At 37.4% G+C, this 18,154-nt stretch overlaps 2 protein-coding genes across 2 annotated transcripts in view; one reads left to right on the forward strand and one right to left on the reverse strand.

Moving 5' to 3' along the window:
* CTNND2 (catenin delta 2) overlaps positions 1–18,154 on the forward strand; it is a 944,584-nt gene that overhangs the window by 226,544 nt on the left and 699,886 nt on the right. The window lies entirely within an intron of this gene.
* Positions 14,846–15,444, reverse strand: LOC116751874 (sialomucin core protein 24-like). Its single transcript, XM_032628307.1, is given in 2 exon segments — positions 14,846–15,237; positions 15,240–15,444. Coding segments are annotated over 2 exon segments (597 nt in total).

Here is an 18,154-nt window from a genome sequence, read left to right on the forward strand (position 1 = left end):
AAAATTAATTTCAAAAACTAACATAATTCAATGACATCACTTAGAGTTACTTAATGCTATCAGGCATGAATGCAATGGTGAAATAAAGAATATCTTTAAATATTATTATTTTACCTATCTAATATCTTATACTTATTTTCTTATTCTTCCTGAGTGAAATTCTGACTCCTTTCTGGATTATTTTATTAGACATAATCCTTGATTATTCAGGGTCTTTGAACTGAATGTTCATGTTTGAAGACTTCATGAGAGTTTAAACTTTGGCTTCATCATCTCCCATTTATAAATACTGTACTAGAATATAGTCTTTTAGAAGGGTAATTAAGAAGAATGTTTATCCTCTGTTAATTGCAAACAGATACATTCTGTACATACACACATGTAATACTAATTCGTGGTCTTAGGAGCACATCATACTTCAGCGGTCTTTCTGGTTATTTTCATAAAGGAAAAAACCATTTGATTTTCCAGGAATAGATATCTTTTCTTCCAGCAATATCTCCATCCTACTCATTAAGCACCTTAATAGTTAACTTGACTCTATTTTCCGTTGGATACATAGGCTGTATATATTACAATGTCACTTGCAGATAGGAATGGAAATTCAAGTTCATCGTTGAATATTTCCTCTTTAGTGGGAAAATATGATTCTCTTTTAATTACAGATCAACCTATGGACAGAGAACATTAGGATAGTGGAGAACATCAAGATAATCTTTTTTTTTTTTTTTTTTTTTGTGGTACGTGGACCTCTCACTGCCGTGGCCTCTCCCGTTGCAGAGCACAGGCTTCGGGCACGCAGGCTCAGCGGCCATGGCTCACGGGCCCAGCCGCTCCGCAGCATGTGGGATCTTCCCAGACCGGGGCACGAACCCGCGTCCCCTGCATCGTTAGGTGGACTCTCAACCACTGTGCCACCAGGGAAGCCCAAGATAATCTAATTTTTATTTCAAGTTTATATTTCACATCAGTTATGCAGACATGGTTTTCTTCAATGCCATGGTCACTTTTTCTCCAGAAAGTCCAGATTCATGGAAAGTCATCTGCAGTGACTCGGTGGGTGCTGTGTTTGAGTCTTGCCTTCATTAAGACACATATTAGAGGCATTTCTTTAAAATGAAAATCTTAAAAATAACTAGGAACCCTTTGGTTTCTTCCTGACTCCCAAAACCCGTTTAACTGATGACTTAATACAATCTTCTCTGGTACTTCCTTTCTCAAGCGAGTAGAGACTGGAGAATTTTGGCTACTGTATTTGTTCACTGGTGGCTTTTGTCTAAGCAGTTGTCTAGTAATCATGTTAGGCTCATAGAATGAATTAAAGTAAAAGCCTTAATTTGCTTTCCTTATTATTTACACCAATTAGAAGGACTTACTCTCCACTCGGAACTTATTTCTGTCTCCAAAAGGTAATAAGAAAAGAAAAAATATCCATCTCTGAAATAGAAATCTAAAATTCTTTCTTATTTGGTCTTTCCAATCAGAAAGAACTAATTACTTTCTAAACAGGGAGGACATGGCTATCTTTCCATTTTCAGTTCCATGAGTGGCTTTCTCAATGGCCTAGTAAAGGTAAAATTTGCAGCAACTTTAGAGATATACTTTTATAAAATTATCTCATCTGTATATTTTAACAATATATTAAAGTAATTTTTAGATGATTTTAACAATATATTAAAGTAATTTTGAGATGATTTAATCACGTTTAGGGAAAATTAATTTTGTGAAATAGAAACCACTGAAGAGATCACACTGAAGAAAGTCACAAGACTCAAAAAAGTTGGCATTTCAAGAGACAGGTGATGGATTCCATAAGAATCAGTGCCTTAGTTTAAGAGATGAGGAACTAAGTTTCTAAAGGGTCTGAAGAGGCAGCAAAAAGTTAGAAATGTAGTTCTAATTTTGCTGCTTTTTTCAGTGTAAACTTTTGCAAATTCTTCTCACCTTTCTGAACCTCAGATTTTCTTCTCTAGAAAGAGCGATCTCTAAGATGTTTTCCAGGTAACATCATGGGATCTATGTGGCAAAATAGAGAGTATTCTTGCTTTTGTCTAGTACTCTTTTCAAGTCTAGAGGCTTTTTGCTCACTCTCACTCCTTATTATAATTATAATCAATTTTTTAAAAATTAATGGATTTCCTGGTAACTTTTGTAACAACTGCTTTCTTTGGGTTTAGTAGGAAGAAAAGAACAATCATCATACACTTATATTTATATCCCTAAGAGTTTATTTTTCCGATATAATTGACTGACTTTTTATGTTATCTTATTTTATATATTTCACGGGGAAAGTTATCATGGTTAGTAAATAAATATTACTTGAATAATTCTTTAATCCAGGAATCAACTACACATGTTTCAGAAATTCAGGCACATTTTCAAATGCCACTAATATTCTTCTTTACAGTTTTCCAGTTATTATTTTTTCTCAAGATTTTAAAATTAAATTTTGCTTTTAATGATAATCATCCTACATAGCTTTGTGTGCTTTAACTGTGTTTTACTTTATTATCACCTGGATAATACTGTGTCATTACAATGATAACCGTTTTAAGGTTTAATATGTCAACTTGGGAAACACAGACACACACAGACAGACACATACACACACACACACACACACGCAAGCTAGATTAATACTTTAAATGCAGAGACTTCTAATGGTCCCAGAGTATGAATAATTGAGACCATGTAGATATTGCCATCTTCCCTTTCCCAGTTTGGGTTTTTCCCCAAATTCTATCTTATGCTAATGACTCATTGTCTCTCCTTATGTAACTCACCCATCTCCTACATATAAACAAATATTCTCAAATTAATGTCTTGAATTCAGTCCTATCAGGAGCCTCTAGGCCAATATTATCAGCTGTCTGTTGGTCCTTTCCATCTTCGTACCTCCTTTTTCAATGTTTGCTATCCTACCAGCCCTCCCACTCAAAATGATAGAGTTGTTCTTGAAATCAGCTACTCTCGGGAATTCCCTGGCAGTCCAGTGGTTAGGACTCCATGTTTTCACTGCTGAGGGGGCTGGTTCAGTCCCTGGTTGGGTTATTAAGATCCCACAAGCTGCATGGTGGCCAAAAAAAAAAAAAAAAAAAAGAAAGAAATCAGCTACTTTCCCCAAATTCCTCATTTCTAGTGATTGTACTTTCCCCCTCCCCCGGATCAGGCAGACTCAAAACCTTTGGCTTGTACTTTTCTTGCACCACACTAATCTAGTTGTAGTCCTTCAAAATGGAGTGTACTACTATCCTTGCATTAAATTCCTCACTGTCCCCATCCTTGTTTGTGGCCGTACCACCTCAGGTAGCAGCATCTTCACTGGTCTCTCTGTCTATGCAGATCTCCTCCCTTTTCTGGTCTCTGCTAAAGCTCAGCTGGATTAAACTCCCTCAAGCACAAACTGTTGATCTCATGCTATGGGCTCAGGATTCTTCAAAGCTGCCACTTTGCCAATCTAATGGAGTAAAGACTCTTTATTGGCAGCTAAAGAAGTGCAATATATTCAATGGAATATGACTCAGCCATAAAAAGGAGTGAAATTGGGTCATTTGTAGAGACATGGATGGACCTAGAGACTGTCATACAGAGTGAACTAAGTCAGAAAGAGAAAAACAAATATCGCATATTAGAAAATGCATATATGTGGATTCTGAAAAAATTGGTATAGATGATCTTATTTACAAAGCAGAAGTAGAGACACAGACGTTGAGAACAAGCATATGGATACCAAGGGGGAAGCGGGGGAGTGGGATGAAATGGGAGGTTGGGATTGACATATACACACTATTGGCACTATGTATAAAATAGATAACGAATGAGAACCTACTGTATATCTCAGGGAACTCTACTCAGTGCTCTGTGGTGACCTAAATGAGAAGGAAATCCATAAAAGAGGGGATATATGTATACGTATAGCTGATTCACTTTGCTGTACAGTAGAAACTAACACAATATTGTAAAGCAACTATACTCCAATAAAAATAAAAAATAAAATTTTAAAGAATAAAATAGGATGGACCAATGGGGAAAAGAAATTTGTTCTCCTTTTTGTTCTCTTTTATTTCCTTCTTTTGGATTTATTATTATTATTATTGTTATTCTTTTCCTTGCTAGTTTGTAAATTATGTATTCTATTTTCTTTCTGTCAATAATTACTCCACAAATAAAAATATTTACACATAAAACAAAAAAAAGTCCAAAATCTGATTCCGTCTATCTTTTTACTACTTCAGTAAGTGGACCTAATATTCTAACCTGTTTTAGTGTTTACTGGTCACCTGAAGATGTTCATTATGTTAGTGAAATACTATTACTACAATAGTAACAATTCTTCTTCACGTGTATTTGACTGGAATTCTGCTTCTGGTCATAAACAATTAGTAGAAGATGGGAATTTATGGCATAAGCAAATGTAAACACTGAACAAATATTGTATATGATGCAGTCATTTTCAGACTTTGGCCAACAGATTGTGCAGGACTTGATTCTTGAGAGAAAAGAAGCACATGAGGTGTCTCATATTTGTCTCAGCTTTCAGCCTAGGTGTGGTTTCCCAGCACTGACCTAAGGAGAGAAAGTGGAGCTTTGTGAGTGAAGGAGCAGATATCAGAGAAGAGGAAAATGTAAGATCTGCATAGGATGGTCCCTCAGGTCCATCTGAGTGCACCTGAGGGCTGAGTGCACATGCACAGGAAAAGACTCCCAAAGGCTTCAGGTAGGACAGCCACTGTGGAACTAAGAGTTGAATGGAGATTCAACTCCACAATCAGAGGTCATGTGGTGCTGAGTGATGTTGGAGTTCTGGTCTCTCCAGAATGAAACAGCCTTGCTGAGCACAGTGGACATTCAGTTGAGATCCCAGAAAAGCCACATTTTGGAAGTAACCACAGCCAAAAGTAAAAGTGATGTCTTAGTACTAAGGAGAAAAACAGAATACACTGACACTATCATGCATGAAATCAAGCCTGACTCTGGGGTGTTTTCGAACCCTAATAACCAGTTTTCCGATTCTCTGGATACCAACCAGGTGCTCAACAAGTAAATTCTGACACTAACTACCCAGAGTTACGATAGATCCCACAGCTTAGGGGCTCAGGGCTGCAAGACTGCTCCTCATTTCAGATGCCAACTGCAAGTCCCAGGGTCACCTGTACTTCTGATCAACAAGCTATAAATCGGGGGTTCCCACAACCCTCTCCTCAGGTCTAATTTGCTAGAACAACTCACAGAAATCAGGAAAACACTTTACTTACTGTGACTCTCTTATTGTAGAGAATACAGCTCAGGAACAGCCACATAGAAGAGATGCACAGGGCAAGGTACGTCTTGTGGCATACAGAGTTTCCATGCCCTCTCTGGGTGCACCAGCCTCCCAGCAACCACAGTGTGTTCAACAAGCCAGAAGCTTTCTGAACCCTGACATTTAGGGGCTTGCAGAGGAGGGTTATGGAGGTTTCATTACATAGGCATGATTGAGTAAATCATTGGCTACTCGTGATTATTAACTCAATCTCTGGCACCTCTCCATACCCCCCCCCCACCAAATTTGGGGGCTGGGGCTAAAGTTCAAAGCTTCTAACCAAGGCTTGGTCTTTCTTACAACCAGTCTTCATCCTGAAGCTGTCTAGGAGCTGGCCAAGGGTTGCCTAATTAGAAAAAAGAGCCATGCCTATCAATCACCCTTATCACGCAGGGAATTCCACGGGTTTTAGGAGCTGTGTGCCAGGAGCCTGGAACAAAGAAACAAATACATATTTCCTGTTATACCACACTGAGAGAATCCAGATGTTCCACTTGTAGCTCAACTATCTGTTAGAGAAAAAGTTAGCACACTTTATAGGGGAACAGCATAATCTACACTCCCTGCAATGAATCATGAACAAATAGAAAAGTGTAGAAATATGGTAGATTAAATTCAACCTTATTAAAAATTACAATAAATATAAATGGACTAAACATTCCATTTTAAGGGTAGAAATTGTCATATTGTGTAAAAAGAAGACTCAAGTCTGTCTACAAGAGTTACACTTGAAGTATAAGGTCACAGATATTCTGAAAATAACTTAAAAATTATACAGGCATAAATTGTTTAATTGTGCTACTTTTTATTGCACTTTGCAGACACTGAATTTTTTACAGATTGAAGATTTGTGGCAACCTTGCATTGAGCAAGTCTGTTGGTGCCATTTTTCCAACAGCATTGACACACTTCATGTCTTTGTGTCACATTTTGGTAATTTCTGCAATACTTCAAACTTTTTCATCATTATTATATTTGTTATGATGATCTGTGATCAGTGAGTTTTGATGTTACTATTGCAAAAATATTATGATTCGCTAAAGACTCAGATGATGGTTAGCATGTTTTAGCAATAAAGTATTTTTAATTAAGAAATGTGCATTTTTTAGACATAATGCTATAGCACACTTAATAGACCACAGTATAGTGTAAATGTAACTATTATATGCACTGGGAAACAAAATAAATTTGTGTGACTCACTTTATTACGATATTTGCTTTATTGTAGTGGTCTTGACAAAACTTGCAATATCTTTGTGGTTTCCTGTGTGCACATTTTTTTAAATTAATGAAATCTAAATTGACCTTTTAAAAGTTTATATTTAGAACTTTTCTAGTCTCTCTAAAATATTCTTCCCTAGGTCAAGATTGTAAAAGTATTCCCTTATAACAAGGATAATGCAGCAACTGGACTTTTCATATATTACTAGTGGGAGTATAAAGTGATATAACCATTCTGGAGAAAATTCTGGTAGTTTGTTATAAATTTAATCATACATCTACCATATGACACAGCATTCTACTTCTAGATATTTACCCAAGAGAAATGGAAACATTTGTCTGAAAAGAGATTTGTACCAGAATGTCATGGTAGCTTTATTAATACTAGCCCCAAGCTGAAAACAACCCAAATGTCTGTGATGATAAGCATATTGTGGTAGAGCCATAGAATGGAATATTGCTCATCAATGATATATGCATGTATGTATGTATATGTATGTGTACGCACTTCTGAAACATACAACAACATGGATGAAACCTCAAAAAATCATTTTGCTGAGCAAAAGACCCTGAACACAATTTATTTATGATTCTGTTTATATAAAGTTCAAGAACAAGCAAAACTACTCTCTGGTGACAGAAATCAGATAGTGGCTGAGGCGTGAATACAAAGAACATGAAGGTACTTTTAGATGTGATAGAAATGTTCTGTGTCTTGACTCAAGTGTGAATTATCTGGTTGTAGGTATTTAGCAACTTATCAAATTACATACTTAAGATCTGTGCATTTCACTTTAGGCATATGTAATCTCATATTTTCAAGAAGATAAATAACTACTTTAAGAAATTGAGTTTGACCTGGAAAAAACAAATAAGTGAGAAAAATACTTTTGAATGCCCCCTTGTCTGACTTTTAAAATTTTCTAATTTATTTCCTCTCATTTGAATCCTACCAGGCTTCCAAGCGCATTTCAGATGGGAATTACACTAAATTCTAGGAATTACGCTAGATATAGATGGGTGCATTCATAGAGCAGCTATCAGAAATGATCTTGCCTCACAACTGTTTGTATAAATGATATATCAGCAAACATAAATGTACACTGCTTAAGGCAAATAATTCACCTGTTCATTCAAGAAAACATAATTGAACTGGACATTGGGCTGAGTGTTGTCAAATCTAAGAAAAGGTACTGTCTTGGGCTTCAAGGCTCCTTTTGTTTTGAATGAATTTGTTCACTAAATAGATCTATTAATAGCATTTATTCCTCAACATTTATTTTACACAAAGTATTACCTACCATATTCAATAAAATGTTCCCAGGCATTAAGAATAACAATGATGTCTAATAGAATATGGCTCATGACTTCAAAGATCTCACAGTTAATGTTCAAGTCAAACAACTGAATAAGGAATTACAAAAATTTAGACCTGTGCCAAATGCTTACATAAGGTTAAAAGAAGCAGACTGGGGAAATGCCCTGGAGGGAAGGACTTTTAAATTGAAACTTGAAGAGAGAATATTAGGGTAAACCTTACAACCTTGCAGTATTGCTGAGATTCCGCTACTTTTGACCTACAGAAATGGCAAATCCATATGACTCAAGCTAATACCTACAAGAGCACTGTTTCTAACAAGAGGACCTGGGGAAAGGCCCCCAAAGAAAACAAAGTATGATGCATTCAAGGAACTGGACAAGGTTCAGGGTGAGAGTTGAAACTGCAGCACAATGTCAAAATTATAGAGTGAGGCAGCCATTATTTCAGAATGGCAATGAGAAGAAACAAACATCAGAGAGAGAGAGGAAAAAAGCACAAAAACATCAAGCCTGAATTCAGGAAGTGATGGTCATGATCACAGCTGCATTTGGCCATCACATCTCCTAAGCTTGATGTTCTGGAAGGTCCGTTACAGCTGCGTAGAGAGAACCCACTGAACAGGTATCATGAGTCCTTATTCCCATGGTCCCTGTTCCAATTCTATCTGTAGAGACATTTATGAGCTGGTGTTCCTGCTTTAATGGACCTGCTGAGACTGGGAAGCTGTGATGCAGTAGACAAATAAAAGAATGATGCCTGGAAGTCTAGAGTCTCCACTTACTCTTCTATAGGACTTAGTGACTCATTCGAAGAGCATATACTACATTAAGAACCTTTGCAAGAAAATAGCCTACCAATTGTGCGCAACCTACCAAAATGAATTTTTTAACTTTTTATGAAAATGTGAAATGATTCTAAAATGCTATCTAGTTATACTCACCATGTAATGATAATATTGAAATCATTGTAGAGCTATACATTCTTCTCACTTATTCTTTGTAAACTAGATAAAAATGTGACTTCTTTTTATTAAAAATTATTGTAATTTTTATTACAATTTTACTACAATTGATGGACTTCAATTTAGAAAATTCTAAATTCTGTACCTCTTTTCAAAACACATCTTAGCAGCCAATAATGCTAATTCTCAGGAAATGTATTCATATAGCTCAGTGTAAACTTGTAATTCACTAATGTGTCACTTCCTCCCATTAGGAAGCAACCGTCATTTATGGAGAGCTTGAGAGCAGAGTGCACAGAGCCAGAGGGCTTAAGTGACTTCAAGATGTTGACTGTAATGTTTTTATGGCCTTGACAACGATGAGGGATGTCAGGTTTTTTCGGTTTAGTGAGTTTCCCACTGAATACAGCAATTCAGCATACACAGGGAGACAGGAAGTAAGGGTTTTCCGGTAATGGATTCTGTTTATTTGTTGGTTGTCAGTAATTTGACTTCATTCCTGATCCACTCCAGAACAGCCGATGAACTCAGAATGCACCACTGCCATCAAGCTACTGTAGAATACCTGATGTTCAGACAGGCTTTCCTTAATGCATGTTTCTTTCTTTCTTCTTTATGCTCTTGTTCTTGACCTCTGCTTGCAGTGATTATATTCCTTGTTATCTGTGAAAGGTGTGTTGAACCAAGCTCATGTGTCAATATGAACACTCATACATACAAGTTATTTTCAGGAAATACGTGTTATTCTCATTTGGTGACAAAGATATAATAATGCCAGTTTCACCTTCTTTATAAAACTTGAAAGTTTATTGTAACTTGTGGATATGGACATTCAGAATATGTTTGTTATGTTAACTAGCAAATAAAAAATGAATGCAGTAATTTTTTTTAAAAAAATTACTTGAATATTAAAATAACATTCTCTTGGACGATGGTTTGGAGAAGATGATTTTCAGCTACTTTGAAGATTATAAACATCAATATGGCAAAAGTCATGGAGTGAATAAGAAACAACCCATGTATTTATGTCATTTAAAATATAAAGCATTGAGGTTTCCCTGGTGGCACAGTGGTTGAGAGTCCGCCTACCGATGCAGGGGAGACGGGTTCGTGCCCCGGTCCGGGAAGATCCCACATGCCGCGGAGCGGCTGGGACCGTGAGCCATGGCCGCTGAGCCTGCGCGTCCGGAGCCTGTGCTCCACAACGGGAAAGGCCACAACAGTGAGGGGCCCGTGTACCGCAAAAAAATAATAATAAATAAAATAAAATGTAAAGCATTAACTTGGTGAGTATTTGAATTTTAAGTTCAATAGGATTATCAGAAATACTTAAAAAATATATTTTGATTATGCCATTTAAAATGTACTTATAAAAACATATTAACTGGAAAATTGTTTTTTGTATTATCAATCTTCAGATTCATTGTCACTAATTTTGTGACTAATTGTCAGAATCACTAGCACTATTTAAATTATTGCCAAATTTCATAAAATCTGAGACACTTTAAATATGCACCATTATTTTATATACAACTAAGAGAGAAAGGAAAAGGGAAGAAAGGAAGAAAAGAAGGGAAGAAAAAAAGAAACAGTGGAGTAAAGGAAGGGGAGGGGGAAGGAGGAAAGGGAGAGAGAGAGAGAGAAAGAAGGGTGGGAGGGAGGAAGGAAGAAAGGAAGGAAGGAAGGAGAAGGAGAGAAAGAGAAAGAAAATTAGGATGCAAACTGGGACACAAGGGGTTTTTTTTTTACTTAAAATTTTGTTTCATTCCTATTGGAAAAGCTCTTTTAGATTCATCTAGATATAGATATTTTGCTATCATATATTATTGTACATTCTTAAAAATGAAAGTACAAGTTCCATAAGTTGGTGAAGTATTCCCAAAACTTTTCCACAGTCTCTCTTACGATTCACTTTTGATGCTCTGTCATCAGCATCTTAGTTTTCCATGCACAGCCATCCTCAGTGACACTAAAAGTGGTGAGGGTACAGAACCTTTTTAAGAAGGGTTTCACTTCTTAAAGTGAAGAAGTGAAAGTTGCCTTTCACTTCTTCACTTTAAGAAGAAGAAGAAGAAGAAGGTTGCCTCTGTGATTGTCTTTCCAGCTCTTGTGACACATCCTGCAAGTTTTCTTTTCTTGATCTCACCAGAATATGTTCCTGGAAGGTTTTCAGATAATAATCAGAACTGATATTTCTTCCTCAAAGTCCTTCAAGTGGTTTTTGAATGAAACACAGCAGGCCCAAGTTCCCACCTGTGGCAGGACTTGAGAACAGTGTCATGACCACCATCTGGCTGAAAGTGATTGTAAGAAACTGCTGGCTGGAAGATGCATTCTGACTTCAGAGATGTTAAGATATGAAAAGTGTGCATCTCAGAACTGTTGGAATGCAATAATTTTATCATTCACTTCTTTTTGTCACTCTTACTGAGTTTGTATAGTTAAATTAAAAGGTGTTGAATGTCTATCTTATGGGGCTCTGCTTTAAAGCTCATCTGCGTAGGACAGGTTAAAGGCTTTCCTATCTGTAGGTTTCTGTGGCTCATAGGTCAGTAAGAACAAAAGTTACCTCTTGAGATGGAGAGCTGGTGAGTTCATTGGGGGAGACAGCATGATATAGGTTTGAGGTAACCTCTGCAGTGACTGGGACAGAGAATCCAGAACACAAAGAACCTTTAACAGATGCTCTGAGGACGAAAATGGGGTTGTACAGTGGCTCTAGTCCATGCTAGTATGGCACTTTTCTCTGGCAGCATTCATCAGAAAGGATAGAAGCAGAGATGTGGGGTTAATCAGAGGTAGAGGTTTTATAAAGCAAGCTTCTAAGGAAAATCTCCTAAGACCCACACTGCTCTTACTTGGTTGAGTTTTGTACGACCACTGCAAAGGGTGACATTGCAACCAGAATTAAGGAAAGAGCAGAGAGGTAAAACCACTTCTTGGTTATATTTCTGCATAAGGTGCATATGGATTAAAACAGGAAAAGAGTATAAGTATAGATTTTAAAAGTTCAGATTTGTCTTGCTTCACCTGCCAGTCTTCTTTGGCTGCAGTTCAGTCTTGTGCCAATTTATAGGTGTTCACATTTTGTGGAACTCTCTCTAAGTTCTGTAACCGTTTCAATGACTGAAACCACAAGCGTGTGTAGTGTTTACTTCCCAGGTAACCATATATGAAATGTGTGAGAGCTGCTTCCAGCTGCTTCTAGTGCATTTGGATTGATCTCGTTTGATTCCTAAGCCCTGAGTGAAAATAATCATTCAATATAGGCAAAGCCTTCTGCCATTTGGATTGTGATTTCTTTCAATCAAAAACACATAACCTTGGGCTGAACAATGAATGCCTTCCTTAAAAATTACCTCTAAATATAATTTATTATAGAATGATTTTAAATGAACTCAGAAGGATTAATCACGACAAGAATGAGGAATAAATTTCTCCTCTTGCCTTTCCTCTGTATTTACAAATGCCAGTTGTTATCTATCCATATTATGGAAATCAGAGGTCTCCTGGGTGATACATAGCTTTCTTTTCCATCGAATATATAGCCCTATTTTGTAGGATGTGGGAGAGCTTTGGTACCCTATAATAATGAAAAATCCAGGAAATGATAGTCACTGACTGAATGTCAGAATCTCAATGTATTGTTTTTTAATAGGTTAGACAGTACCTGTCTTAAAAAAAAAACCCAAAATAGTAGTTCTTTTTTTTTTTTAATCCAACAAACATGTAGGTTTATTTTAAATCAGTTTGGTACATGATACAGATTGGTTTTGCAGTTTTTAATGAACTGAAATAGAAATTTCTAAATATAGCAGTGTCTGTGCAACAAATATCTGTAAGGTAAAATAAGGGATTTTAATAGAACTACAACCTGCATGAACAAATCAGATGAAAAGTCTGAAAAGGTTTCTATATACCTTCAGGATTAAAAAAAACCCAAATTATTAATGGCTGAAGATACTAAACTGCTAAAGGAAGAGGGGAAAAGGCTGAGTTCTGTTGTAAGAGCTCTTTTTGTAAAATCTAATTCCATATTATCATTCTGTTAGAGCAGTATTCAAAATTACAGCAGATGAGAGGCTTCATCAGCTCTATTTTCACAAAAGTAGCTATAGTGTTAACATTAATGTGTGGCAAGGTATTCCTGTCTAGGTAAATGACAATTATAATATTGTAGCTAATTTTTACCACTTTGGGAGAATGGAAATTGTGTATATTTTCAACTGAATCTTGTATCTTAAAGCACTCACTAAAAACTAATAGCCATGGCACTATAATAAAATTTGTTGTGCAGTACCAAAAATATTACTACTGAGGGAAACAAAAATGTGAGGTAAGCCTACCTTTCCCCAAAAACCTTTGAAGCCAGAGATTTTAAACCATTAAGGCACTTGAAAACATTAGGTATATATACCAGTGTGCAAGTAAAACAAACTTTAGCTGTACCAGCAAGTAAAGAAGAAACAGTAAATCTTCATTTTAAGAACCTTTTATTATCTAAATGTAAGGAATTTTGGCTTCAGAAATGGACCAAAGCAACTTGTCATTTCTTACTATAAAATACTGAAAACCAAGTGCTAAACACAGCCGCTATAGGCTAAAGAAACTAAAACAAAAAACCGTAATGACCTAGAAAAGCAAAAGCTCATTTTAAACTGATTTAAGCCTCTGAACTAATGCAATGTGTCAAAGGCAGGGAAGGAGTATCCCTCTAAACCTGAAAAAACTAGTGCTTCATAAGGAAACTAAAAAAATAAAAGTATGCATGCTTATCATACTACAGGAATTGAAACTAAGAAGAAGGAAGGGTGGAAAAGAAAAAGTACAATCTGTTTATCCAGGGCAATCATCATTAAAAATCTACAGTAATCCGATCAATTAAAATTTTTTCTGAAATTACACTGCTCACATTTGTTATCTCAAAACTTAAAACGATTGTCTTATTTAAAAAGTTAATAAATGATTCTAAAACAACTTCTTTCTTTCTTGCCTTATAGAAGTTACTTTTCCAGAAAGCTTGGTGGAAATCCTTTTAAGGTACAACAGTGTTAGGATAAGTTTTTGAAGTACAAAGGAAAATATAATTAAATCAACTTTATACTTTTTAACAGCCTTAAGCAAAATGTTGGGAGGTTCAGTAGATCAAGGCTTTCGACTTTGTGTAACATCCTTTAAGTTACTCAGGCTTGAAATAAAGTAGGTAAGTTTTCAATTAAATACTTACATTATGGTATCTAAAAGCAGGTTTACTACTGCTCACATCAACAGTTACATCCTCAGTCCAGCCTTTCCCTTCATTAATGTGAAAGAACAAATCACCAACATTTTAAGTTACAGTCTACCTTTCAGTCTGTCTTTTAAGGCACTGTTCTTTATTTTCTCAACAATATACGGTGCTTTACAAGTATCAACAATAACCTGCTACACTTTAATGTTTTGTATACTTTCCCTTCATTTCTTTAAATCTGGAATGTAATTCCTTGTGTGGCATCTTTTTTCTAATGTAGAAAAAATAACTTGTCAAGCACAAAATTCTACTCTAAGGATACTAAATTTATAAATTTATTCCACTTTTTGCAATTATAGCCCCAAATCCACCTGATTGCTGCTCATTTGGCACATTTTTCTCAATTCTGGTCACTAAACTACATCCCAAGTTAGCATGAAAAAATGCAGCTTTCAGGCTTTAAAATGACTACATTTGAATTGCTAAAAGAGTCACGAGGTCGTCTGCGCAGGACAATGTTTCCATCACTTATAGAGTTACATTTGGCATGTCAAGAAGAGAGAACTTAATCACACAGCAGCAGCCATTTAAAATAAAAGAAGACAGCCACAAGCATTCATGCAGAATATTTAAAATATTCCCGTTGAGCAAATAGATTTAACTGGTTTCTCTTCAAGGGCGATGCTCCTATATGCATCCTCTGAAAAATTAAAGATCCTAGAATAGCGTCTCCCATGTGGCACATCTTGAAAGAGAATATTTTGGTTTCAGTGAGTTACACACCAGTACGTGTTAATTTAGCGGGTCTGTTTACAGAGTGCGGTAGTTTCGTTCTTTCGATTTGCGGAATTTATAGAGAAAGAAAATTACAGCCTGCACACCCAAGACAAGGACAGTTCCTTGAACGAAACTGGCTGCCCCAAAGGTAGACTTGCGCACAGGTTGTGAAGCCGGAGTTGAAGTGGTATCCGTTGTACCTGATGTAGTAGCCGTGGTGCAGGCTGTAGACGGGGAAGGCGGAGTTGTGGTTTTCGCTGCAGAATTGGTTGGCAGTGGTGTGGCAGGGAGCCGAGGACAGAATTCTGTGCTGTTCACCCCCTTGCCATCACGAACTGTGGGATTATCTGAACAGTAGCTTTTACCTTTGCATTCTGACCCCAAACGGGCAGCGTTAGCAGCATTAGCATCAAAACAGGAAACACCGTGCTGCGGCTCTCACAGATTTCTGGGGCTGGAGTGGTGCCCGGCGGGAGTGGCGGCGGCGGCGCCGAGGCTGTGCTGGTGATAGTCGGTAAAGCCGCGAGTGTAGTCGCGCTCGAGGCCAGGGTGGTGGTGTGAGCCGCGCTCATCCCGCAGAGCGCTGCCAGACAGCCGGCGGCCGAAAGCCGCGGTAGCCGGAGCCCGGGCATCGCGGCCGATGCGCTGGCCTTCCAGCGAAGGCTGGGACACCCAAGGTTGCGTCCGTCCCTCAGAAGTTCTTTTACTAGAGGAAAACTAGAGGCATTACCCCTAAAGTGGAATAGGATGTCTAATGCAAAATTATTCATTTAAAATTTGGGGGAGGTGCTAACCCAAACAGTTTTTTTAAAGCATAGAAAAGGATGCATTTTGCATATTGAGGAACAAAACCTAGCTTTATTTTGATGACTTCCCTGAATAACCCAAGGTAATCAATTGATAATCGTTGGAATTTATAACTTCAACAGGTTAGCAAGAAAATATACAAAAACCAATGCTTTCCTGTAGACTAGCAATAACAAGATAAAAATAGATTGAGAAAAGTTTCACTGGTAAATATCAATAATATATGAGCAGATAGAAATATAGTACTTTACCCATGATTTGAGAGGTAAATCTGAGAGCTTAGTAGCCAAAGTCATGGGTTCTGGAGCCAAGAGAGTGTAATAAAAATACCAGCTTTGTCACACACTGGCTATGTGATACGAAGTCATTTAATGTGAAGAGCCATCTCTGTGCTTCGGTTCCCTATCTGTGAAATGGAAATAATAACAAGGCCAACACCATAGGGTCACGGTGAGAATTAAAGTAGTTAATATTTGCAAAGCATTTAAACAATGTCTACAGTGTGGTCAGTACTCTGTAAATATTACTTCTATTGACAATATAAAACTTTACTGAAGAACATAAATAAGTAATTGGGTAAAAACTAATCATAATACTGACTAGGAAGACTTAGCATTCAACACTGTCAGTCCTTCCCAAATAAATCTAGAGATTTCATCCAAATCTGAGTCCAGTCTCAACAAGAGTTTTTATAATGGAAGTGATGCCCAGTAGTCATACACGGCACAAGTTCTAGAATCAGACAGCCTGGGTTCCTTCCTTAATGGTTTCAATGATTGTTCTCCTAATCTGTAAAGTCAATATAATGATGAAGTATATCTCATAAGATTAAATTTGATGATTCATGTCAATAAAGCCTTTGACCCAGTGCCTGACCCATGGAAAGCAATTTGCAAGTAAAAGTTGACTGTTATTAATATTTGGGGGGAAAAGTGTTTTACTAAAGAAATAATTGTACAAGAGTAGAAAAGTGATTTTTTTTTTTTTAATAAGGGAAGGAGGGAAAGGGGCAATGGCTCAGGGAGATTATTCTAGAGGGAACTGCGTTCTCTTTCTACAGCAGTTAGAACAGTGCAGCACAGGCTCAAAGATGAGCAGGTGAACAGAGCTGAAGATGAAGTATCTAAACAGATGACAGTAATAATCTACAGGAGGAATTAAAGATCTGCTCTGTATCAGTACTCTTTTGAGCCGTTTACATGTAAATTAATCACAACACTGAAAGACACTATTGTTGTTACCCCTGAATTACAGAGGCGCAGGGAGGTTAAGTGACCTGCCCAAGGACTAGTGAGTGTCAGTGTGGGGTTGGATCTGAGAAGCTGGCCCTAGAGTCCACACTCTTCACCACGCCCTAGGAGATTTTACTGTTTGGTAGAGCTGAAACGTTAGATCACGGGAGAATATTTAAAGAGTTTGATAAATAGTGCTAGGATAACTAACCAACTGGAAAAAGAAATATATATATATATCTCGCCTTATGTCCCAAATTGATTAAAGATTTGAGCATGCTAAGTAAATCTAAATAAACTTGGAAGAAATCATCATGGGAAGGACTTTCCAAAGTGTAGCAAGGTGTAAAGCTGAACCCAGATGGGTCTGTTGATTCCTCGTTGAGAAATGGATGGGTCTTCATTGACATCAGTTAGCAAGAGTTGATAAGCTTGGAGAAAGGGGCTTTTGAAGCAGATGTCTGTGCAACCATCCCTGAAAAATGAGAGCTGAGGCATGGGGATTAACAGGGCAGGACAAAACTGCCTGGCCTTGGTGGCCTCTGTATGGAGAGAAAACCCAGGAAGAATCTAATTCCATCCAGTTCAGTTCATCTCAGTAACATGAGCACCTGCTGTGTGCACTGTGTAGTGTTGCAAATACAGTGTGGAATAAAATCAGCACTTTCTCTGTCCTCATGGGGCCAGTTTACAGTCAACTGAGAGAGACAAAAAAATTGTGTAAGAAATTATAATATAGTGTGTTAAGTGCTGTGATAGAAGTTCAGACTGTTTTGAATAAGAAGGGCACTTAATCCAGATTTGGCACTTATAGAAGGCTTCCCAGAGAAAACAATATCTAGGCTAAGATCTCAAAGTTAAGTAAGATGTAGCCAAGCATGCCTGCCCCTTTTCCTATGCCTATTTGTGAACACAACCATATTTTATCCAGGTGACAAAGGCAGAAACCTGGACTTCTAAGGAAATAGGCAAATAAGCAACTAGATATATAGGCTCCAAATCAGGAGCAAGATTGGATGGATGTGTAGAACGCAGGCCTCATCAAGCCAGCTGCTAGGGATGGAAAACACGTGAGAAGAGATTGTCAAGGGACAGAGTGTAGAGTTAGCACAGGTCCTAAAGCAGCATCCCGAGTCACCACCAGTTCTGGGACAGACAGAGAAACCCAGGAAGTATAGTGGGAAAGGGGAAAAAGCATATAGGAAAACACTAGGAGAGTGAGGTGTCCTGGAAACCAGCGGAAGAGGATTTCAGACTTACAGGAGAGGTGAAGTGAGATCATCACTGATGAGCAGAAGGTTGG

The sequence above is a fragment of the Phocoena sinus genome, chromosome 3 (assembly GCF_008692025.1).
Source record: "Phocoena sinus isolate mPhoSin1 chromosome 3, mPhoSin1.pri, whole genome shotgun sequence".
NCBI lineage: Eukaryota > Metazoa > Chordata > Mammalia > Artiodactyla > Phocoenidae > Phocoena > Phocoena sinus.